A 25,925-nucleotide genomic window follows, 5' to 3' on the forward strand; every position below is an offset into this window, starting at 1 on the left:
TTAAAGATTTTTTTCTTTCATATTTAGTATCTCTAAAATTGCCACCTATCTTCTACAGATGTCCTAGATTTTATGAGACATGGAAATAAAAATAGGGATTTAATGTTTTTCCAAATAATTCACCAACTTTTAAATTGACTGGCATATTATTTCTTTGATATGACATTTTATTATATTTTGTAAATACGTACACACAAACATGTATATAAAAAAACTTGAGCCTGTTTCTACCATGGATCCCTGATTATCATGGACCTCCAATTAATCTACCTAGCTTTGCCTCAGTAATACACGTGGAGCACTACAAAAGCTTCCTAACAGTTCTCCACGTCTATTCTTGCCTTCCTGAATGCTATTTTCCATATGGCTGTCGGAATGCTCTTAATCTTAAAATGCAAATCTCATAAAATCCCTTTAATAGACCCAAATTGCCTGAGGTATTAATATAATGACAAAACTCGACATGGCAAATAAGGACTCCATGACTTCTGGAACCTCATCTTTCTGCTCTATAGCTAATCTGGCCTTCTATCATTTCTTCAAAAGGGTCAAGGTCCTTCTCATCTCTAGTCTCACTTTACACTGTCCCCTCTTCACTGAATGCTGTTTATTGCTCCTCTCCATCTGGTTAAATCCCACATTGGTACTGCAGGGCCCAAGCTAACTGATACAGCTACTAGAAAAAGAGAAATCATTTGGATTAAAAAAACAATCCCTTGATATGAGCAACAGATAAAAGGGAACTGGGATGTAGTAATCAGAGATCCACAGCAGAAACACACCCACGTTTTTTATATACATGTTTGTGTATACATAAATATTTATAAAATTTAATGTCATATCTAAGATATTTATTGCATTTATTCTATGTATTCTCCGTGCCCAACTCTATCTTAGGTACACTATGAAAGCAGGAAGATGTGGGGAGGGGCAGAGGAGGGGAGATTAATTTCATACATTTATTTACCTTACTCTTCTGCCTTAGCCTGCTCTTCAAGCCTAAAAACAATTATAATAGAGAAGTACTCTCATGCTTAAAATAAAAGTAACAAAAGTGGTACCAAGCTATTCCATTTGAGTAAACAAATAAGCTACTAAGGCTGCTTTCCTAATTATGGAGTTGCTACAGAGAAAACTAAGTAAAAACAAACTTTGTTTAGAAATTAGTCAATTTTCATTGAAAGAAAAATCTAAGCTTTGTAAAAGTTTAAAAAGGTTTTACCAACTTTAAAATAGTAATTCACCCTAGAATAGTATCTCCTTATAATAAAACCTGTGTCTTTTAAAAAAAAGTCATATAGATACACAGATACTATTTCACACCTTCATCCATTTATCTTTCTTCAGAGAAGTTCAATATGTATGTATACACCCTCGTATATATGGTATATATTCTAGTGAAACATGCTTTCATCAGAAGCAGAAGAGATGGTGCAAAACAAAGTAACACAAAAAACAATAAAAACATTTTCAAAATGAATTTGGATTAGCAAATTTTTAAAACCAAGATTCAATGTGGCAAGGGCACAGCAAGAAAGGTATTTTCATACTGGTTAGGGGGTAAACTGGTAAAATCTTTCTAGGAAAGCGATTTCACAATCCATACACTAAAAGTCTCCAAAATATCCCTCTCTTTAAGCCAATGATCCAATTTCCAGGTATTTTCCCTAAGAAATAACCAAAAATATAAACAAACATTGATAATAAAAGGAGACACCTACATGTCTGGCTCTGCTAAGGTTTTACAAATAGTAACCCTCAAACCATTTAACAGATAAGGAAAAACTAAAGCACATTATATAAGTAACTTCAATAAGGTCAGAGAGCTTATAAGCAGTTAAGCCAGGATCTGAACCCAGGCAATTCCACTCCAGAGTAGACATTCATAAACTTACTATATTAGGTTGCCTTTTTAGATAAAGATGCCCAGTGTTTTACTTCCCAGAGTAAAACATCTGGAAATAAACATCTAACAAGAGAACAATGGTTGACTAAATTATCCATCCATAAAACTGATATTAAGCAGCATTAAAATATTTAAAAAGAATTACCAACAAATGCTTCTGATATGTTAGATAAGAACAGACTACAAAACAATACTGCATATGTATCATGATCCCTATTAAAAAATACATATTCGTATACACATTAAGATAGCTACGTAAGACATATGCACATACAAATCTGTTATCTACAAAAATAAAACCTTAAATGAACAACACACACAAAATTTGTGAAATATTAATACAAACAAATTTAAAAGTAAAAACTGTTACTACTAAATATACAACTACTAATCTTCCACACAAAGGAATTTTGAGCAACCTAGACTTTCCCTCAACAGTACTGTTAAAACATAAAGTTACAACAGCATTACTTACTCTTTTTATCTGAGGAGCTACTGAAATCTATACCACCAAGGCCTTCATTGCCTGCAGTTGAAGTAGCTGCTGTAGTTCCCAAAGTCAACCCTAAAGCATTCTGTCCAAGTCCTATAAATAAAACATAACTTATAAATTCCATCGGAAGACTACAACAATTTCCCCTTACTGATCAAAGGGCTCTAACGCTTTTAAAGTTGGATCCTAGATTTTCTTCATATTTGATTTAGGCAAATAACAAGAAACAAGGCTGGAGCATGTCTTGGCCAAAGACTGATAACCTTTCTTGAATTCAATGGCATACGTAGTTTGGATGATGCGATTTTTCATTATTACAAGGGCCAGAACGTATATCAATTCAGTATGTAGGCACTCAATCTTTATTTGCTATAAAGGGGTTTTGTTACAGAGGGCTTTTAAACCCTCTCTACAAAAGCAGTTTCAGTTGGTGTATTTTCAGGTGAATACATCTTGTCTTCCAAACACTTTGGAACTACATACTTTTAAGATAATCTAGTGTGAATTTATAAGATTTGAATATAACATGTATTGAATATAATTTCATACTCCCAAGTTCTTTTCACAAAACTTATAAAAAACTATTAGAATTCATTTGTTTATTTAAATCTTCCCTCACTGACAAAAGGAATAAAAAGGACCAGACTATGGTTAATCATAAGTCATTAATGTATACTTGTGAGTCAAGTAGCAAAATTTCAAGAATCTTGTGTTGATAAAGCTGTACTTCTTTTTTATTGTTATTATTGTTTTTAAGATGGAGTGTCGCTCTTGTTGCCCAGGCTGGAGTGCAACAGCATGATCTCGGCTCACTGCAACCTCCGCCTCCCAGGTTCAAGTGATTCTCCTGGCTCAGCCTCCCAAACAGCTTGGATTACAGGCATGCATCACCATGCCCAGCTAATTTTGTATTTTTAGTAGAGACGGGGTTTCACTATGTTGGTCAGGCTGGTCTTGAACTCCTGACCTCAGATGATCCACCTGCCTTGGCCTCCCAAAGTGCTGGGATTACAGGTGTGAGCCACCATGCCTAGCCTAATAAATCTATACTTCTATAAGACCATGCATTCCTGAGCTGATACAATTTTTGTTCTTTTTAGAAGAAATGTTATCTCTAGATCAGTTTACTGACTCCTTAAACAGGCTCTTCTTTGTTTCCTTATCTGGTTAGTCAATATTGAGAAAGCGGAAAATGTATTTCTAAAATATGGCTAATGGGCTGGGTGCGGTGGCTTACGCCTGTAATCTCAGCACTTTGGGAGGCCGAGGCAGCCGGATCACTTGAGGTCAGGAGTTTGAGATCAGCTTGGCCAACATGGTGAACCCCTCATCTCTACTAAAAATACAAAAATTAGCCAGGTGTGCTGGCACACACCTGTAATCCCAGCTACTCAGGAGGCTGAGGCAGGAGAATCTCTCTTGAACCCTGGAGGTGGAGGTTACAGTGAACCAAGATCACGCCACTGCACTCCAGCCCAGATGACAGAGCCAAGACTCCATCTCAAAATAAATAAATAAATAAATAAAATACGGCTAATACATCCAATTATGTATGAAAACCATCATTTTATAATTTAGTTTTCATATTTAAAGGAAAATATGCAGATTAAAGAGAAAAAGTCACCTGCTCAAAGTACTAAAATAAAAATAAGTACATTTAAATATAAATATTTACTATTCTGGAGAATAAGTACCATCAATATTACCTGATGTTCCTGTGTTTGTACTCTGGAAAAGTGAACCTCCCAAACCAGCTAAGGCTCCCCCTAAAGAGAGGCCTGTTGATGCAGTTGTAGTTGTGGCTGTTGTTCCACCCAAATTATTTAGAGTAAATCCTGTGGATGCTATAAAAAAAGAGATAGTAAGCTTTCAAAAGGCAACTTATTTAACAGCACCATAGAAAAATACAAATACAATGTTTTTAAAAACTGACATCCATGATAAAATTGGCTCTTTGGAAGAACTACTTGCTAAAAATTACATACTTAAGAATAAAGAGAAATAGCAGCTTTAAAGCAAAAATCTGTGACAGAAAGAAGGGTTTTGAGGAGTATTAGAATGGTACCAGGTAACTGATTCTAGATAGCAATATTGTCTTCAACCCAGGCCACCAACTTCACCTTCATATTAAATGAATCATTAGCCAGGCAAGGTTTATGCCAAGTCTTTGTCTTTCCCTGTCACTAAATGGCTCCTTCAAAACAAAGTCAATATTAACAGCTTTACATTTTACCTCTCTAGCCCTCTCCCCTGCTTTGCTCTCTAAATAAGGACTATCTCCCAAGACAGCCTCTCCTGCTTCAATGCTCAAAGCTGAATTTTCTTCCTTATAAATCAATAATTTCTGTAGTAAGGTGACTATCTATGTTCTCTAACCAGATAAAATTGAAATTTAACCATTAAATGCAACGGTTTTTCATTCTGCCTCACCTGCTGGAGTTGATGTCAGAGCAGACGAAAGAGTCAGACCGCTAGCTGAGGTAGAGGTAATAGGAAGAGCAAATGGTGTGGCAGATGCTGCAGGTTTATTGAATCCTAAACTGAAGCCTGTTGTAGCTGCAGATGTAGTGGCTGGCATTCCTATTTAAATAAATAAATAAATAAATAAACAAACAAAATCCTACTTTACTTGTAAGTGTTCTATTATACTGGTTTCAATAAGGATCCCTAAAAGTTTGTGATACTACCTTTTGCCAATAGAAGAAGGGTGTATCTGTGAGAGAAAATATGTAAAAGTTGAGACTAAACCATGGTGAACACAAAAAAGATGGCTCTTTAAGAAAAACAAAAGAATGGCCAGGTACAGTGGTTCACGCCTGTGATCCCAAAACTTTGGGAGGCCAAGATGGGCAGATCGCTTGAGGTCAGGAGTTCAAATCCAGCCTGGCCAACATGGTGAAACCCTGCCTCTAGCTAAAATACAAAAACTAGTTGAGTGTGGCGGCACACACTTGCAACCCCAGCTACTCGGGAGGCTGAGGTATGAGAGTCACTTGAACCTGGGAGGGGGAGGTTGCAGTGAGCTGAAATCGCGCCACTGCACTCCAGCCTGGGAGACAAGTGAGACTCTGTCTCAAAAAAAAAAAGAAAAAACAGAAGAGAAAATCCAATCGATGTGATACATCAATTTTAATTCTACTCCTAGATTGACCTCTAATGTAGCATTTATCCTCCTCCTTTCCCTCTCAGCAGAAAAATGGTCCCTCCTCTCTAATACTCTATCAATAACCATTCTCTATTCCTTTCTTCTGGCCCTTGTGTCTCTGTCAGCCCCCAGCTGTCTCCCTATTCCTTTTCAGTCCTTTTTTTCTGTAGCTCTCTTTCTTCTGTTCATGTCTCAACTGACACTTCCTACGGTTCCACTCCTACTTCCTTAGTTCTCCAATGACTCACCCACTTTCACCATTTCAACTACAGGTGATTACGTCTAAACCGACATTCACCTAAGTCCTCATTGTCTAGTTCTATCTTGATGTCCCTTTGGCCTCCTACATATCTCACCACAAACAGTTTTTGCTACATCTCCAACCTTGCTCAGTTGAATTGCTCAAGCCAGAAACCAGTCATCCTTGACATCCTTTCCTTCTCCTGTACTCCATTAGTTACAAATCCTGTCGATCCTACTTCAGAAATATCCTGTACCACAAGCATCCTTAAAAACCTTAGCTTAGGCTGTATCTCTCTTAAGAACTACTACAACGGCATTTACTTCTCTGGTATCAGCCTCTTCTAACCTCTAATCTATTCCTAAAATTATCTCGGTTACCTTAAAAAAAAAAAAAAAAAAAAGCCAGGTGCGATGGCTCACGTCTGTAATCCCAGCACTTTGGGAGGCTGAGGTGGGCAGATCGCCTTAGGTCAGGAGTTTGAGACCAGCCTGGCCGACATGGTGAAACCCCGTTTCTACTAAAAATACAAAATTAGCTGGGCGTGGTGGCACATGCCTGTAATCCTAGCTACTCGGGAGGCTGAGACAGGAGAATTGTTTGAACCTGGGAGGCAGAGGTTGTGGTGAGCTGAGATCACGCCATTGCACTCCAGCCTGGGCAACAAGACCGAAACTCCATCTCATAAAAAACAAAAACAAAAACAAAACACAAACCAAAAACCCCCACAAATATCCTGGTGTTTCTGCCCAATTTAAGGTTCCTATTAGCTCTAAAATAGAGTCTAAAGGCATGACGTATACCTCCCTTTCCTATCTGGTCCCAACCTGCTCCTCAAATCTCAACTCTGCCCACTATTTCCACCTCTGATTTCTAAGCTCCAAAACCAAAATATTTCATACTTCCCAGAAAGCTTTTATGACTGGGCCTTTGCACTTGCCACTCCTCCGTCCGAAATGCTTCCTGCCCATAAAGTAAACCATACTGTTTTCTTCCTCTGCCTTCCATGGTGCCTCTCCTACATCTTTTAGGACATTTATCAGATTATACAAGAACATGTTAATATACCTGCCTATCCCTTTCACCTCACAACAGACTGACTGTCTTGCTCCAACCCTTAGCAGTTCCCAATGTCATCATCAAGGACCATCCTCACCACCAGTGCCACAAGATAATATTCAACGTTCAAGGCATTATGTATACACAAGGCCGCGTGGTTAGGAAGTAGTAACTGCTCAAACAATATTAAATAAAGAAATGTATGAATGACCTGCATGACTCAACCTGAAATCACTGAGAGAAAAGAAGCCAGAAACTATGCTTCTGGATTGCCCTGATCACAACTAGAAGTTCCTGCCAGAATGCAGTGCTTTAAAATCATGTATGGGGTTACAACCTCAGAAAACAAGACTCAGGCTTGGTGTGGCTCAAGCCTGTAATCCCAGCACTTTGGGAGGCCAAAGAGGGCACGTGGCTTGAGGCTAGAAGTCCATGACCAGCCTAGGCAACACAGTGAGACTTTGTCTCTACCAAAAAAAAAAAAAAAAAAAAGGCCGGGCACAGTGGCTCACGCCTGTAATCCCAGCACTTCGGGAGGCCAAGGCGGGTGGATCACCTGAGGTTGGGAGTTCGAGACCAGCCTGACCAACATGGAGAAACCCCATCTCTACTAAAAACACAAAATTAGCCAGGCGTGGTGGCACATGCCTGTAATCCCAGCTACTCGGGAGGCTGAGGCAGGACAATCACTTGAACCCAGGAGGCAGAGGTTGTGGTGAGCCGAGATTGCACCATTGCACTCCAGCCTGGGCAACAAGAGCGAAATTCCATCTCTAAAAAAAAAAAAAAAATTAGCCAGGGGTTGTGGTATGTGCCTGCAGTCCTAGCTACTTCGGAACCCCAGAGAAGATCGCTTGGGCCCAAGAGTTTGAGGTTGCCATGAGCTGTGATGGTGCCACTGCACTCCAGCCTGGGCAACAGGGGAAGAACCTGTCTGATGGGGGAAAAAAAAAAGCAAAAAAGAAAACAAGAAGATTCACTTGCTTGTCTTTGTAGCTAATCCAGTCCAAAACTTTGGTGATAAACAGATGTGTTGTTTTCTGTTAATAACAGGTGTAGCATCCAAATGAAGAAAGTCTGCCAATCCTTAACTTAAAACTCAATATAAGAGCTTCTGAATGTTCTTTCATTTCCTTTTCCTTTCCTTTCACATTGTTTGCTGCCATCCAGAATGAAAGCTGGCTGAAACCGTAGTTATTCACATTCCCTTTAGCGTAACACTACAGAAGGTATTATGCGTTTGGATATTAGTTCAATACCCTCAATTTTATAGATAACTAAAAGCCCCCAAATATTACCTAAGGCCTCACAAGTATTTTAGAGGCTTAATTCCAAAATTTCTGGCTTAAAGTTTGGTGTTTTTTCCACTAACTGGAGTCAAATGACTAAAAAAGTAATATGAAATAAACTTCCACATTAAAAACAATTTCTGCATTTAAAATACTTTTCTGAATTATAAAAGTACTCTACGAAGTCATTCCTTTTTTTCATACTCAAATACTGAAAGGTTCTCCGATAAGTCACCATCTGTGATATACACTTTTTTCTATACCCCAGCTCTGTGAGATATAAGAGAGAAGACTAGAAAGATCACTCAATTTATTAAAATTATTAGAAGACCACAGAGCTGGGATCTTTCCTCAAAAATTCTTACCCAGAGTTAATCCTGTAGTTATAGTTGTTGCTATTCCTGGGGACAAAAAGAGAAATAAAATTTAATCATCAATGAAGATGACATTCTTTTGGTTTACTTGTCATAAGGGAAAGACTTAAAATCACCCTCAGGGAGTGACAACACTTCTAATTAGAACAAATACATATCATAGTATCTGCCACCATAACCACTAATCATGCATTTTTCCCATAGCACTGGTTTTCATATTACAAGCCATACACAATTTGATTAAGGAATAAAATTTATAAAATGCAAATAACTATTGCTTATAACAAAATCAAGCAAGACCAAAAAAAGCAACTCCAAACAAAATGCTACACTGAGCTATCTCTGTAGTTCTTCCATTTTCTAGATGTGGCTGTGAAATGTGCTGCACCCAAAGCTGGAAGATCAGTGCAAAAAGTAGTAAGAATGACCAAGAGGCTCTAAGGGTAGAAAATGAAGGGTAAATAAAGAAGCAACTTTTTAAATGGTCAGCTCCAGTGAAACATTATTTTTCCAGCTGTACTAAAAACAAAAACTTTCAATTGTTTTGAAATCTTCAAGTCCTTTACCTATTGCCCTTTTCCCACTTGTTTTAATAATACAAAAATGTAAAACATCTCTTAGGAATGTAAATTATAGACCAGGCATGGTAACTCAGGCCTATAATCCCAGCACTCTGAGAGGCCAAGGCAGGAGGATCACTTGACCTCAGGAATTTAAGACCAGGAGGAGACCTCTTCTCTATAGAAAGTAAAAAAGTAAAAAAAAAAAAAAAAAATTAGCTAGGCATGGTGGTGCACCCGTGTGGTCCCATCTACTCAGGAGGCTGAGGTGGGAGGATCACTTGGACCCGAGAGGTTGCAAGGCTACAGTGAGCCATGATCATGCCACTGCACACCAGCCTAGACAACAGGGCAAGACTGTGTCTCTATAAAAAGAAAAAAAATAGAAATTATGTTACAGTAAGGGTGCTGATCATCTCATGTATGTTCATGTTCCAAATTGATAAAGCTGGCTTAAACAACAATCTCCACTAAGGAAAAACACTACATTATATAATCCAAAAATTTAAATTAATGTTTGTATGTTTTCCTTCCTTACATCAGAGTAGATGACAGTCAATGATTGGGCCTATCACTAGCACTTAATTCCAATTCCTTGCATTTCTTTTCATCTTAGCATTTACCATTTTTTAAGGTCTACTACCAGTGATGATCCTTGTAAAGGGAGATACAGGACAGAATTTAGGAAAGAATATCCCAAGCCTACTCTCTGACAATGTGATCAGATCCTCCTCACCTGTATTTGTTCCTCCTAGAGTGAACCCAGTGGCAGGTTTAGATCCAAAGAGCCCGGTTCCAAAACCACTTGAAGGAGCAGATGTAGTTGCTGGAGTTGAAGTACTTCCAAGATTTCCAAAATTGAGCCCCACAGAAGGGTTGCTTATTTAAAGAAACAAAAACAAAACAAAGATCACATGCACAAAAGGAAGTCTACTAGAGCCAATATTTACTTAAGAAAAATAAAAATTAACTCTTTAAGATAATTTCATTCACGTAACATATCTAATACATTGTCATAGGACCCAAAAAGAAAAATAAATTTACCTTTAACCCACCAAGTTCAAATATGTTTCCGTTCCTCCTTAAAAATAAATCCACATGTAAAAGTAATCTTAAAAAACACAATACCAGATTTCAGGCTGGGTGTGGTGGCTCACACCTGTAATCCCAGCACTTTGGGAGGCTGAGGCGGGTGGATCACAAGGTCAGGAGTTCGAAACCAGCCTGACCAACAGGGTGAAACCTCGTCTCTACTAAAAATACAAAAATTAGCCAGGCGTGGTGGTGGCGCGTGCCTGTAATTCCAGCTACTCAGGAGGCTGAGGCAGGAGAATTGCTTGAACCCAGGGGGCAGGTTGCAGTGAGCCGAGACAGTGTCACTGCACTCCAGTCTGAGTGACAGAGCGAAACTTCCTCTCAAAAAAAAAAAAAAAAAAAAAATACAATACCAGATTTCAAGAAAAACAGTCTACAGCAATAAGGATTCCAGATCTCAAGGTAATCATAAGTAGGGATCACAATTATTCTGCTTTCACCAATTTTTGCAACCTAGCATATTTTTAAATGGCCATAGAAAAGTTATTTTAAGTTATCTTCACTAGCTCTCCGTTGCTACATTACCACATTCATGGGGCAATGTGGGGTTGGGGAGAGCACAGAGTTAGGTATTTTATCACCAAAAAAAGGATAGAAAAACTAGTGGGGACATTTCCTGGCAAAAGTTAAACGCAAAGCAAAATCACCCTGTCTCAGGATCATGTATTCATTAACAGAAACTCTTCAGAGCACCTTGGAAAGCTTAAAAAAAAGAACAGCTGATAAAAACAAGTGAATGTGAACAAAGTTCACAACTTTTCAACTACTCTTATCAAGACTCAGAGGTTCAGATTTGCTATGAAAAGGTGGGAAGACAAATTGTGAAAATAAGCAAATTTTGACAAGTTGACACTTCAAAAATTATGTAGGAGAGTTAAGGGAGACTATACAGCATAATGGGGAATTCTCTTTATCCTACATATTTATCTTTATTATTTCCCTTGCTGCCCTTCCATAAAGAATAATCACCATGGGAGAACCCAATGTCATTTTTAAAGTCTCAAAAGCCCTGGCAGCAGTAGTGTGACTCGGTTCCAGTACCAATCCCCCCATGTTCTGGTACTTGTGTGCCATCACTTAACCTTTCTGAGCCTCTATTTCCTCACCTGCAAAATAGGAATTAACAGTACCCACTCGGCAGAATTTTTTTTTTTTTTTTTGAGACGGAGTCTCACTCTGTCGCCCAGGCTGGAGTGCAATGGCACTCTGCAAGCTCTGCCTCCCAGGTTCACACCATTCTCCTGCCTCAGCCTCCCGAGCAGCTCAGACTATAGGCACCCGCCACCACGCCCAGCTAATTTTTTGTATTTTTAGTACAGACAGGGTTTCACCATGTTAGCCAGGATGGTCTCAATCTCCTGACCTCGTGATCCACCTGCCTTGGCCTCCCAAAGTGCTGGGATTACAGGTGTGAGCCACTGCGCCCGGCCAGCAGAATTTTTTTTTTTTAAATATAAGGGTTCGGAGCACAGGATGAATTAACTTCAATAAATGTTGTTACGACTGTTATCATTAGGGATACTTATAAATTCAACTAAACATATTATGTACAAGGCGTTATGCCAGGAATAGCAAGGGAGCAGAAAGATGTCCCCTAGCCAAGGAACATGCCATTTACCAGGGGGGTTAAACAACACAAATAACTGTACTCCAAGCCAGAAGAGTTCTCCAAGTTTCTTGGATCTGGGTGTCTTCAATTTCATAATCAGCTTAAGAAGCCACTCAGATTTTTGCAAACATTGGGGGACAAGGAGGAAAAGAAATACTCAAGCAGTAGATAATGCAAGCAGTAGAAACGTACACACCTTCAGTAAGTTTAGAATTACTATACGGCAGATTATAATCAAGTACCAAACGATGGCAAAGAGATACTGCAGAAGTTTGAGGCAAAGAGCTAATCACTGTGAGGGGAACGGAGGTGGAGGAGCTTATTAAGGGGTAGACCTTGAGATGTGCCATCCATACTGAGCAGGTAAAAGGAGAGGACGCACTTAGTTTACTACTGATTTTTAAAATGTGTTTGTGTGCACCTTGGGCGTATGAAGGCGAGGCAGGAGACAAAGCAGGGGGGTAAGCTCTCACTAACAATTAAAACACAGATCTTGACCAGGCCGGGTGGCTCACGCCTGTAATCCCAGCACTTTGGGAGGTTGAAGTAGGCAGACTGCTTGAGCCCAGAAGCTTGAGCCCAGCAGCTTGAGACCAGCCTGGGCGACATGGTGAAACTGTCTCTACCAAAAAAAACAACAACAAAAAACTTCCAAAAAAACAAAAATTAGTCAGGCGTGCCGATGCACACCTGAACGTAATCCCAGCTACTCAGGAAGCTGAGGTGGAAAGATAACTTTAGCCCAGGAGGTGGAGGTTGTAGCGGGCTGAGATTGCGCCACTGCACTCCAGCCTGGGAGACAGAGTGAGGCCCTGTCTCCAAAAAACAAAAACAAAAACAAAAACAAACCCCCACAGATCTTTAAACATTTAGTCTTAATTTAAAAGGTATTTTTAATAACATATTGCTACAATCAAAACTAAGTGAGATATCACACACACAGAAACCTAAGTGAGCGCTACAAGCAAAAGAATATAGTATGTAACGGCTATATCCAGACAACATAGGTAGTACAACCATAAAAGGGACATATATGCCAAAACATTTAGCTTAGCTGGTGGTAGTCTGATCATATTGTTATTTTGACACTGTTGTGTGTATAATGTGGAGTAGAGTAAATGAGTATTTGGGGGATACTAAAACATTATTGGCGGCCAGGTGTGGTGGCTCACACCTGTAATTCCAGCACCTTGGGATGCTGATGTGGATGGATCACCTGAAGTCAGGAGTTTGAGACCAGCCTGGCCAACATGGTGAAACCCCATCTCTACTAAAAATACCAAAAAAAAAAAAAAAAAAAATTTAGCCAGGTGTGGTGGCGTGCCTGTAATCCCAGCTATTCAGGAGGCTGAGGCAGGAGAATCGCTTGAACCCATAAGGGGGAGGTTGCAATGAGCCGAGATCGTGCCATTGCACTCCAGGCTGGGTAACAAGAGCAAGACTCTGTCTCAAAAAAAAAAAAAAAAAAAAAAAAAAAAAAAAAAATACACACACACACACACACATATATATATATAATGTCTTGACAACATAACTGAAGACATTATGAAGTATTACATAATGAAAATTGAAAATACTGCCAAAGAAACACATCAAAATGAAATTTTTCTCTACCACAAAAGCAAAAGAGAAATTTTGGTGGCAGTGAAAATTTACTAAATTCAAGAAAAACAAAGGCTACCCTAGACTTGACCAATTATTGCCTCAAACCAATGTTATATGCCAAGGACTTGATAGGACGTGCTGTAGAAAAGCCAACTTGACTCAGTCACATCCGGAATGTTATTTTAACTTGCCCAGCTTGCCCTAATGCAGACTTGGTAGCTAACATAATAGTTAACATTTACTGAGCACTTAGCAAGTGCCAGACTTGATGCTAAATATTTAAATACTTCATCTCACTCATCAACTCAGGTAATATATTACACTCCTTTTCCAGATGTGAGAACTCCCCTAAAATGACCAACCTCAAGACATCAAATCACCAGGTAGCACTAGGGGCTGTCAGGCCTCCCAACCAGCACTCTAACAAATTTATGTCGGACAGTCTCCTCTTTCATTAATTTATCCAAGCCTCTCCAGAACTTGGGTAATTTTTTATAGCTTATTACTAATAACTCATTTGCTCAAATTGTTATTAAAGCCCTTTTTCTATGCCAGGCACTGTCCTTGGGACTGACGATGAGGTGGTAAGTTAAGACTCAGACCCTGCCCTCAGGCAGTTTCTAGTCAGTGAGAGACACAGATATTAATTATTCTAGTGCTGAGATCTAACAACAAACAAGTTAACAATAAATATAACAAACTGATTACAATTGTGATCAGCACTCTAAGAGTACTAGGAGAATGGAAATCTCCCCTAGACTGACAGGTCAGAAAAGGCCTCTCTGGGGAAGAGACCATTTGATATTTGCAAGGAAGGGGCTGGCAAAGCCCACTTGAAAAGAGAAAAAGGCCATGTTGCTAGGACAGGCTTTCTCACACTAAGATCAGGACCATGAGAGAAATATAAAAATTAATTCATCAAGTCATAAGCAACATTAAAAAAAAAAGAAATAGAAAATATCGAAGTGCATCCCATGAAGTAAGAGTATCTTTCTCTGAAACTTTATTTCAGTTATTTGTGTGCAGGTACTGGTGTACCGGGTGGTAGTTGTGTGTTTGTTTTTAACAGTGGGTCTGGATAGCTAAAATAAAAAGACGGGCTCAAGAAGAGTCCCCAGAGGTTCCAGCAGAAGTGGACCTTGCAGACTATGGTAAGTTTTTTTTTCTTTTTTAAACTTCATTCTAATGATAGCGGGTAATGATTAAAGGGGGAGCAATGGGAATTTTTTTAAAAAATTACTCTGGCTACAATGTGGCAGAACAGATTGAAGAAGTTGATTGGAGTACTTTTCATCTAAAACAAGAAAGACAACTGGTTAAAAATCTGACAAGAATCAGAATTATTTTCATAAGAATGTAAGGATCAAGAGAGCAAGACTCTTAATACCTAAAACAGAGCCTTGCACATGGGAATCTGTCCAATAAATATTTGTTCCATGAATGACAACAGCCTGAGCAGGATTGTGGAACTGGAAATAAAGACAAACAGATATGGCAGAAGTAACATTATTAGGACCTGTTGTTGAGCGAGTAGAGTAAGAATAACGGAGGTATGGATGAAAATTCAAATTTCTGAATTGACTGTGTAGTCCGTGGTTCCTCCTCCTTCCCTTTTTAAACTGCAGGTCATGCTTAAGTATTTGCCTTTTAAATCTACAGCCACATCTTTTAAGCTTCAGGAAGTATCTTGTTGACAGTGTGCACACTCCTTAACTTTATGAACCCTTCCACCTTTATCTTAAAAAAAAAAATTGAGTTCTAAAGCTTAAATCTCTCATTAAAATGTCTCACCACTTAGTCTCTTTCTGGACAGTTATGTTTTTGTCGCCACCTGAACTAATGGGTTGCACAAAAACGAGGAACATGCTACCTACGTTTTGTAATTTAAGTAAAAGACAATACTGAGTTATTACAACACAACATTCTTGCATCAGATATACTAATCTGCACATACTGCAGAAAATTGCCACTAATAAACACTGTAAAAAAGTGTTTTTGTTTTTGTTTTTTTAACAAAAACAGATAAGGTCCCATGTGGCACAAAAGCTTGAAAAGCTGGTTAAAAACCAGTTATTAAAACACCGTAATATCCAAAACCGCAAATGCTGCAATGAAATCGGACTTATCTAACATAAAACCCCACAATATGCTATAATTTCATTCATTGACTCAATGTTCATTCTATACCTAAGACTGACACATCGCTAAAGCTCCGAGGTAGACCCCCAGGCCCTTCCATGCAGGCAAGACCCCACTAGGTCCAAACAATGCCTGAACTATACATGGATTCTGGAAACCTCACAGCACAGAACCCATCCCGCCCTCCACTTCACCAGGCCGCGCTGGGCCCGGGTACCGCGGCGAGAGGCCTACGACGCTGGGCGGCTAGATTAAGTGCTTCTCTCCAGCCCCACTGGGAAGGAAGCCAGCGGGAAGAGAGAGGATGGGGACACCAAGGGAGCTTTGCGTGGGCAGGGGTGGGGGAGAATCCGGCCCGGGAAGGCGAGAAAGTGCGGTTACCTAGACGCTCCCGTTCCGAAGGAGAAACCGCCGCCTGCGCCGGTCCCGCCGGCGGCCACGGTGGTGGAGCCCAGAGTCCCGGACCCGAAGGAGAACCCTGTGGACATGTCTGGCCGGGGCTCGACGCGGTCAGCAAGGCGAAAGGAGTCTGGGACACTTCTCTCGCCTCAAAGTCGAGGCGGGCCGGGCAGCATCTCTCTCACCCGGCACTGACCTGGCGGGAACTTCCAGCCCCAACAGCGGTGAAAGCAAGGCTGAGGGGGTGGAGCAACCACGTAAAAGTACGCCCGACGCTCGCCGCGCGCACTTAGCCCGCCGGAAGTGAAACCGCCGCGCAGGGAGACCTGGGACGTGAGTGGGCGATCGGCAGCCGCGGAAGGCACCCTGGGACCAGGCGGGAATCGGCGCACAGCCTAATCTCTTAAAGGAGTAGGCTCCCAGAGTTTAAAAAAGTAACACTATTTCTGTCATTTTTTAGTTCTTCTATCGTAGCATCTGTACTGACATAATCCGCACTTTAGGGTGATGAATGTCAATTGCTGCTTCTATCTAGCCTCCTGCCAAAAATGATGCGCAGAATCGGGGAGGTCCCTCCTGAGCATCTCCAAGCTCCCCACACAGAAAAGGAGGCGGCTTCGGGCTTTCGTTGGCTGCCGCCCCATCCCTAAGAAGGAAGGGGAGCGTGTCTGCTTCCTGAAGGTTCGGAAATCAATCGAAAATAATCCATGCAACCGGCTCACGACGTGAGCCCCACCCCTGCGCCCCAGGCCGCGCGGAGCCAGTTGGACGCAGTTGTTGCGAGCCCGACGCCCAGCCCCGAAGGGGGCCCAGAAGAGCGTCCCAGGCGTCCGTGGGGTGGCCGGCTGTGGTCCTGGCACCCAGAAGTGGCCAGGCCCGCTGGATTTCCTGGCATGCGGTCAAGTCCACAAATACTGTCTGCGCATTCTGATGCGGGAGGGCGGGACTTTGAGACGAGCGCGTGTGGCTCCGCCAGAAGGGCGCTGGGACACACCCTGTGCTGGAGGAACTGCAAAGAGGGAGGATTAGGAAACGCACAAGAACATGTACGACAGAAGGCGAAATGTAAGGTGTAACTTACATTTCTAGGGTAACTCAAGAAAAATTCGCGTTTAAAGAGAACCTCTCTGGCGAAGCATCAGGAAAGGCTTCCTGGTGGGGGTGCATTCGAGGGTTGTCATCATAGTGTTAGTTTTTATTTTTCCCTCAGAGATTGTTATATTACTCCTCCAAATGGTTTTCCTACTCGTGATCTCTAACAAAATCCATCCCATAAGCAACCCCCGGATTTATGATCTAAAAAGCGCAGTGGCTCTTTAGTCTGGCATTTGATGACCTCCGTATGATTAGTCTTTCTAACCTTATCTCACAGCTCTCCGTAATTCAGTACTTTAATCTTGTGTTGAGCTTGGGCATTGCCAGCAGCTGTGGACTGAACTATTTCCCTCCTCCCCCAATCCATGTTAAAGCCCTACCCCACCCCAATATGTTGGTATTTGGAGATGGAGCCTTTGGGAGGTAATTCAATTTAGATGAGGTCACCTGGGTGGGTCCCCCATGGCGAGATTAGTGCCCTTATGAGAAAAAAACAACAAAGAGTTTGTTCTCCTCTGTGTGCCATGTGAGGACAGAGCAAGAAGGGGCTTTCACCTAGAACCCAAACTGCCCCATCTTTATCTGGGATTTAGCCTCCAGAATTGAGAGAAGTAAATGTCTGTTGTTATAGCCACCTCAGTCTATGCTATTTTGTTATATCAGCCAAGCAGATTAATACACAACCTCTGTGTTTGTATAATTAAAAAGAAACGTACATTTTATTTTATTTTTTTAATTTAATTTATATTTTACTTTATTTTGAGACAGAGTCTCTCTCTGTTGCCCAGGCTGGAATACAGTGGCGCGATCTTGGCTCACTGCAACCTCCATCTCCTGAGTTCAAGCGATTCTCCTGCCTCAGCCTCCCAAGTAACTGGGATCACAGGTGCATGCCACCACGCCCGGTTAATTTCTGTATTTTTTAGTAGAGATGGGGTTTCACCATGTTGGCCAGGCTGGTCTCGAACTCCTGGCCTCAAGCGATCTGCCCACCTCGGCCTCCCAAAGTGCTGGGATTACAGGCGTGAGCCACCGTGCCCGGCCATAACATTTTAAAAGTCATGGAGGTCATAATGGGAATGATAAAAAAGAAAAAAGGATATATTTGGATTAAGATATAAATAAAAACTTCATAGTTATCGAACAGGAGGCAAAAATAAAAGATTATTGTGAGTTTTAAAGCTTCGGTGATATAGAGAAAGCTATTTTCAGTGATGGCTATAGGGTGGTCAGTAAGAGGATTGTTCACATAAAGTCTAGGAGACTTCCTTTTGACTGAAAAAAAAAAAAGATCCACATGATTTTATGGGAAGACAGAAAGGCACTCCCTATGTCTTTTGATTTTCTCGTGTATTCTTTCCAAAACTATTGAAGAATACCAACCTACAATTAGTAATAACAAAATGGCTGGCACTTAAGAAATATATATTAGTGAACAAGACTTGTAATATTCACAGGAAGGAAAAAGCATGTAAAAATATCATAGGGACTAATAATGGGGAAACTGGGTGTGAGGAATATGAGCACACTTTGTAATAATTCTGTAAATGTATAACTTTTTTTTTTTTTTTTTTTTTGCATGGAGTCTCACTCTGTCACCAGGCTGGAGTGCACTGGCTAGATCCTGGCTCACTGCAACCTCCCACTCCCTGGTTCAGGCGAGTCTCCTGCCTCAGCCTCCTAAGTAGCTGAGATTACAGGCATGCGCCACCATGCCCAGCTAATTTTTGTATTTTTAGTAGAGACAGAGTTTCACCATGTTGGCCAGGATGGTCTCAATCTCCTGATCTTGTGATCTGCCTGCCTCGGCCTCCCAAAGTACTGGGATTACAAGCGTGAGCCACTGCGCCCAGCCAAATCTATAACTGTTTTAAAGCTAAACGTTTATAAAAGAAATAAAGGAAATCTGACTTAAAGTTTGGGTTTTGGGGGAAGCCATTCCAATTAACAAGCAAACTATCCTTTCAACTTTATTTTATCAAAATTTTAATGTAGCATTTCTTGCCTTGTATCTGGCAGAATAAGTTATGCTACAGTAATAAACCCCCAAATCACTCAAGGAGGAGCACTGCAGAGACAAAATCTGGAATATTTGATGAGCAGTATTGCAATCTACCACTAGATGCACCAACTATAAGACTAGATCTCAGAGACCTCTTCTCATCTCATACCTTGTGCCGCTTGTCCTATTAGTGAAGAAAGAAATTACATCCTTACCTTCTACAGAAATGAAACTCCAAAGAAAGCAGTTTTCAGTAAGCTCAATGGTTTGGTTAGTGAATTGAAAACAGTAAAATAGTAACTGAGCATTATGCATACATAAGCCTGAATCCTATCTGCAACCGAGCAGAACCATGGAGCCCCGGAATCTGGCTTAACCTTCCTGACCTAGTCTAGGTAGAGTAACAAATCCTATCCCAAATGATCTTCCAAATATTACTCTTCTTAGCATTAGAGGACTTGAACCTATGTGTCAGTTCTATGTGAATTGCTGCTTCCGAGGATGAAGCAAGTGCTTCAGATTCTAAATTCTAGAGTAGGCCATTTTGTCTTTCCTTGCTTCTTATATTGTAAGCATTCTCTTAGAGAACTCCATCTTTTGCTGATTTGCCAGCAGGATGATGACATTGTTAATGTCATAATCAAACTGAATTATCCAAACAGAAATAGCACTGTAAAAAATTTTCATTTTTTTTTCTTCCTTTTTGAGACAGGGTCTGGCTCTGTGCCCAGACTGGAGTGCAGTGGCGCCATCTTGGCTCACTGCAACCTCTGCCTGTCTGGCTCAAGCGATCCTCCCACCTCAGCCACCCAAGTAGCTAGGACTACATAAAGGTGTCCACCACCATGCCCAGCTAATTTGTTTATTTGTAAAGATGGGTTTTCGCCGTGTTGCCCAGGCTAAAACTTCTAATTTGTGTTTGCCTTAATATATCTAAAATAGGTTTGCTTTGGTGGGGGTGTTCAGATCAGGATAACCATTTGAGAACCTCTTTCAGCAGAGGTGCTAAGACAGAAAGAAAGTGGGAATCTGAAGTCTATTGAAAGGAGTCTGTAATATCTCCAGTTCTGGTCCTCTGAAATATCCAGAAGAGAGATTATCTTTTAGAAATTACATATAACCATTTGCCTTCAATCACAGTCTTTATCTTGAAAATTATTCTCAGAAAAGGTCTTAAATATTTCAGGGTTTTAAGTATTTAAGTAGTGTCCTTCCACTTTAAAAATTCATTAAGTTCTCAAGTGATTCAACAACAACCACCACCAAATGTATATAGAGAGATAAATCAATAATGCAAGTTATAGGATGACTGTCAAAACATGGTATATGGGTGTTCATTGTAATAATTTTATAACTTTTCTGTAGGTTTGAAATTTTCAAACTAAAAAGTTAAGGGGGAAAAGCTTAAAGCTAAAACAAAAGTTCCCAATCACAAGTCAGAACAGTAATTGTCTATTTCCTGATGAATTTTTTCACTCATCACCCAATAAATGAGAAAAATAAATGTAAGGAGTTATCCATAAAACTAAATGTATTTAATTCAAACTATGGTCATTTACTTTGAAATACACCTTTCCTATTGGCAGAGATGGGACCTGAAAAAGTTGCTTTTATGACTTGACAACTTTAGTGGATAAGGAAGACTGAGAAGAGAAACTAAGCAATGTCAACATAAGATAAATGATGGACGCTATCTTCTGGCCACCAATATTTATTCTTTCCTTCCTTCTTCCTTAAAACCTCACCTGACATCATTATGATTGCCTCTCTGTGAGAATTGGTAAAGAGAGGACACAAGAAGTGAGGAGATGAGAAGAGGGAGGATAATCTGTAGGGGAATGGGGAAGGAGGAAGATGTAAATTGGGAGGAAAATGATATAAAAAGAGGTTTTATTAAGAAAGTCGTGCTGTATGCTATACAATTCACCTCTTTCTGTTTTCTCAAAAAGCAATCCTCAGTAAAGACCTACATTACTTTTCTCTCTCTCTCTCTGTCTCTCTCTTTCTATATATATATAGATATATATATATATATGTTTTTTTCTGAGCAGGATTTGTGGGTTTTTTTTGGGGGGGAGGGGGTGGATGTGATACTGTACTAAGGTTGGTTTCTAGGTGGTTTAATATAACTCTTATTACATATTTACCTTAGAGGAGTCAGCAACTCCACTGCAAAGGCTGTTGTGTTTAATAACCATCTCCATTGCTTTGGCAATCTGTCTGAAACATAGTAGGCACTCAAAACAAAACAAGCCAAGACAACCTGAACAAAATGAAACAAATAAGTGAAACAAAATTTTTAATTATAAGAGAAAATTTAGAGGTTAGGCTTTTCTAACACCAATCACAGTAAGAAAGATGAAGATTACAAACCTTAATCCGCTTAGTACAGAATACTTACAAAACGTAGAGCAGAGTTTCTCTGACTCGAACTCCTGACCTCAAGTGATCCGCCCGCCTCAGCCTCCCAAAGTGCTGGGATTACAGGCATGAACCACCGCGCCTGGCATAGAGCTGGGTTTCTCAACCTCTGCACTGTTGTCATCTCTGGGCCGGATAATTCCTTGTTATTGGGGGGTTGGTCTGGTGCCTAGTAGGGTGTTCAGCAGCCGACATGCGACTTGGCCTCCACCCACCAGTTGCCCCCCGCCGCCAGCCCCCCACCACCACCATTTGAGACAACCAAAAATATCTCCAGATGTTACCAAATGTCCCCTGGGGAGGAAACTCACTTCAGGCTGAGAAGTACCACCTTAGACGTGTTCTAACAAAAATTACCTGTAACCCTCACCTAGAAATGTAAACTTTTTGTTTATATAAATAAAAATTACAGAACACAGCTACATTGAACTTATTGTTCCATAGTCAGTTTTTTCTTCACTCGGTAATGCAGCATTAACATTTTCGTTATGTGATATCCCTCTACAGGATGAGTTTTAATGGATGCTGGTGCTAACATCGTATGAAATTGAGGTAGGGGGTGGGACTCTGACACCAGACCAGATTGAGGACTAGCTAATCATCATACTTTACATAAGGAATCCGTAGTATTGGAGAATTGATTGTTTCAAATAAGGCTGGTTTTCTTATTTGGTTATTTCCTTAGATTAACTCCAAATCTGATTATTTCCTTAGAATACATTCTTATGAGTAGAACTGCAGCTCAAACCAAATTTGGTACTCTCCATTGGTATGGCGATGGACTTCAGAACATCCTCCAGTCTTGCCCTCACCCCACAAGAGCCCTTTACTCGGGATCCGTTCTCACGCAGTCTTCCTCCCCGACCGCCCCGCGCGTCCGCTCGGCAGGATGACAAAGACTGCCTCGGGTGGGGTGGTGAGCAGTGTCGGCCTCCTCCAGCAGGGGGCGCTGTGGGATCCGCCGCTGTCCGGGACGAACCAGTAAGCCGCTCTCGGTCCGCAGGCGCTCTGCCTGCCTTCCTCGAGTCCCCCGGGAGGCCGCGGGGTTTGGGGAAGTGTTTCTAGGAGTCGGCGCTCACCGGCTGCGCCTGCGCCGTTAACGCTACCGGGGCCGGCAGACGGACCCGCGGCGGTGGCTGGCGGAGGGAGTTTCCGCTTGCTCTCTGTCGCTGTCACCGCCCTGTTTCTCTAGCCGTATGGTACGCCTGTGACACCGGCTGCCGGCTGACGTCTCCTTGCGATGGAGCATATCCGGACGACCAAGGTAGTCGGGCGCGGGACCGCCAGTCTTCAGGAGCCCTGCTCTGACCTGGCTGAGGCAGGAGGAGAGGAAGGCTCGGCTGGCCTGACCGGGGCTTGGGGCCGGCCCGGCGGAGACCCGGCCCGGGGCGGGAGGGTCTGGCCAGGCCTGGCCTTGGAGGGCAGGGTCAGCTTGGGCCAAGTGGGGTGCAGAGGCCTCCTGTACCTACAGGAGCAGGGGTCCCAGTTTCAGCATCTCGGAGTGCGTAGGGATAAGTCTGGGAAAACTGGTCACCGCCCTCCTCGCTCTACGTTTTCTCGGGCAAAATTGGGGCTCCTTTAACTTTGGGGTCTTTTAGCCTTTCGTTGCCTCATCAACCGGAAAACCGTCTTCAAATTAACATTATGATGCTGTGTAAGCTTGTCCTTGCTGGCATTTCATTGTCCCGTGTCACAGATTGACAATACGAGTTTTGGAGGAGCCGAGATCAGCACTCCGCTCCCACCTCCCTTTGCTGTCTCGGTCTCCAGTCTTTCGGATCCGGTGTTTCCGTGTCTGTGCTTCAAACTTAAGGCATTGTCCTGTGTCAGTAGTCAGTGTAACAGGAGTTCTGGAGAAGGGAAAAATGTTATTCCATATTTTAAAAGGTCGGATGCAGCTTTATTCGATTGACCTTATTACACTCCATGCTTAATTTTTGTGTGTGGAAGACCTTTGAGAACGAATAAATATTTTTATTTCGTTACAAATTTAAAAACGAAAGGAAATGACATCAGAATATTACCAAATTACGTTTCCAACAACATTTAAGTTTAACTTTGAGAGGGAGAAAAATATAAATCGAGACGAGAAGAATAACATTTTAAAATCACTGCGAGCCCACTGCAAGGCAGCCTCTCCACGTTTTGGGCTGAAGCCCTTTAGTTGCTGCCCATCTTAAAGTTACGGCTCATTTAGGGAACCAGCAGATGTTCGTTATCTTCATTGTTCCAAGAAGAATTTGTGTTTTTAAAATTTTTTAAATGTTTCAAAAACCTTTTAAAAGTGCACATTAATTTTTATTGGAGCTTGTCTTTAACATTGTGCATACCGTATCTAGTAAAATTGAAGATGCTGAAAACTAACCCCTTAAAATTTTTTTTTAAGACAAGAAAAAATAATTTGAGAATTCAAGTTGTGGGTACTTAAATTTTGAAAATGGAAGGGTGCTTAAGTCTATAACCAGACTAGTAGAAGGTGCACAGATGGAAAAGAGGACTAGAGTGGACATTGGATCAGGTTCTTGCATTGGTTCCAGATGTGTATTATGTAGTAGCTAAGTGCACGTGACTTCCTTCTGCATCAGTTCGAACCTCCTCTATTTTTCATAAGCTTTCTACGGTGCATAGCACACAATTGAAAACCAGTAAAAGGCTGGGCACGGTGGCTCACTCACGCCTGTAATCCCAGCGCTTTGGGAGGCCCTGGCGGGCAGATGGCTTGAGCCTAGGAATTCGAGACCAGCCTGGGCAACATGGTGAAACCCAGTTTCTACAAAAACAAACAAACAAATAATTGGCTGGGCACGGTGGCTCATGCCTGTAATTCCAGCACTTTGGGAGGCAGAGGTGGGCGGATCACTTGAGGTCAGGAGTTCGAGACCAGCCTGGACAACCTGGCAAAACCCCATCTCTACTAAAAATACAAAAATTAGCTAGGCGTGGTGGCAGGCGCCTGTAATCCCAGCTACTCAGAGGCTGAGGCAGGAGAATTGCTTCAACCGGGGAGATGGAGGTTGCAGTGAGCCAAGATGGCGCGCCACTGCACTCCAGCCTGGGCAATAGAGCGAGACTCAGTCTCAAAAAAAAAAAAAAAAAAAAGCCGGGTGGGGTGGTGTGTACATGTAGTCCCAGCTATTCGGGAGGCTGAGATGGGAGGATGGCTTGAGCCCACGAATTGGAGGATTGCAGTGAGCCAAGATTGCGTCATTGCACTCCAGTCTGGGTGACATAAATGGGGGGCGGGGTGGCGGAAAAGAATAAAAAATCAGTAAAAGTAAACTGAATCTCATCAACTAGAGCAAATCCTGTTCTTGGGTGGATGATAAGAGTGAACAGACTTGGAAAATATTTAGGATCCTTTGGTTATTTTAAATCTTTCCTCCTTCAATTTATTATGAATATATATCTTTGTTTTTATTTGTAGAGTTGTAGCCCCTCTTATTAGCTCTTTGAAAGTTGTCACTGGTGACCTTCATTTTGTCTGATATTCCTCCTTATCTACCAACTGATGAACTTTTCTTCAAGTAATGTTCTGATTTTGACTTATCTTTACACAGTAGTCCCATGCTAGTGGTTCAATAAGGTCTTTTTAGAGACTAAGAAATTTCTGATGAATTTTCTATTAAAACTACTTTTCAAATATGCTCCTTTATTACTTTGGGTTGTTTTTCTAGTATTGGATCATTACTCTGGAGTAACATTAAGTGAGTGTATGTAGACCGCAAGTAAATATTTGCTAGGTACCTAGTATGTGCCAGACACTGTGTTGACACTGGGTACATAACAGCAAGATAGAGGTGGACCTCGGTACATTCTGTTAATTGTTGTGGGGACCGTAACATTTTCTTAAATTATTAATGTATTGGGAAAATAACTTATTCTTAAAAGATTGAACATAGCTAAACTTCTGTTTCCATTATGCATAGCCTTCACCTGGATTTAGTTAGTTTGCTGCAAAAATAAGTGTAAGTATTTAAAAACCAAAAGTGGATTGTTTTAGATTTATTAGCTGTTTTGACCTCTATGTAGTTTAGTCATTAGGATCAAAATTGACTGTAGAGTGTCCTTTATGACTATTAAGTGATTTTTGTTGTTCAGTCAGCTCTATTTGAAAAGTAATAATTACCATTTATTGAGCAACTATATGTAAATATAGCCAATTATATAATATTATTACTTTATAATATGTACAATTGTATAAATATGTTAACTTATACAGTATCGTCACTGATCTCTTAAATAACCCTGTCAGCTGGGTAATGTTATCTCCATTTATAGGTGAGGAGGAAATAGGCTTAGAGAACTTAAGTAACCTGCTCAATTAGCTCATGAGAGATAGAATTAGTATTTAAGGTGTGTTTAACTCCAAAGACTATGTATGCTCTTTCCAGTGCCTCTCTAGTTTTAATCTAATTGTTAAATGTGCATTAGTATTGATTCAGAAGTAAATGCTGATAATAATTCTAAGAGCTTCCCCCCCAAACCTCTTTTTG

The 25,925-nt window shown here is 41.0% G+C and overlaps 2 protein-coding genes across 5 annotated transcripts in view; one reads left to right on the forward strand and one right to left on the reverse strand.

Moving 5' to 3' along the window:
• Positions 1 to 16,253, reverse strand: part of NUP58 (nucleoporin 58) — a 41,036-nt gene extending 24,783 nt beyond the window's left edge. Inside the window, exons 1-8 of one of the 4 annotated variants that reach the window (XM_030813214.1) lie at positions 15,897 to 15,986; positions 14,764 to 14,845; positions 14,617 to 14,670; positions 9,804 to 9,946; positions 8,499 to 8,534; positions 4,830 to 4,979; positions 4,106 to 4,243; positions 2,382 to 2,492 (exon numbers count right to left, since the gene is read on the reverse strand). In XM_030813214.1, coding sequence (XP_030669074.1) covers positions 2,382 to 2,492; positions 4,106 to 4,243; positions 4,830 to 4,977 — 397 coding nt within the window. In that variant the 5' untranslated portion in view covers positions 4,978 to 4,979; positions 8,499 to 8,534; positions 9,804 to 9,946; ... (1 more) ...; positions 14,764 to 14,845; positions 15,897 to 15,986. The other 3 variants (XM_030813216.1, XM_030813215.1, XM_003273132.4) reach the window with 3 other exon arrangements.
• Positions 16,254 to 22,347: 6,094 nt separating this feature from the next.
• MTMR6 (myotubularin related protein 6) overlaps positions 22,348 to 25,925 on the forward strand; it is a 42,341-nt gene continuing 38,763 nt past the window's right edge. The window contains exon 1 of the mRNA XM_003273129.4: positions 22,348 to 22,696. Coding sequence (XP_003273177.1) covers positions 22,673 to 22,696 — 24 coding nt within the window. The 5' untranslated portion in view covers positions 22,348 to 22,672. The remainder of the gene's footprint in view (positions 22,697 to 25,925) is intronic.

The sequence above is a fragment of the Nomascus leucogenys genome, chromosome 5 (genome assembly GCF_006542625.1).
Source record: "Nomascus leucogenys isolate Asia chromosome 5, Asia_NLE_v1, whole genome shotgun sequence".
Classification (NCBI taxonomy): domain Eukaryota; kingdom Metazoa; phylum Chordata; class Mammalia; order Primates; family Hylobatidae; genus Nomascus; species Nomascus leucogenys.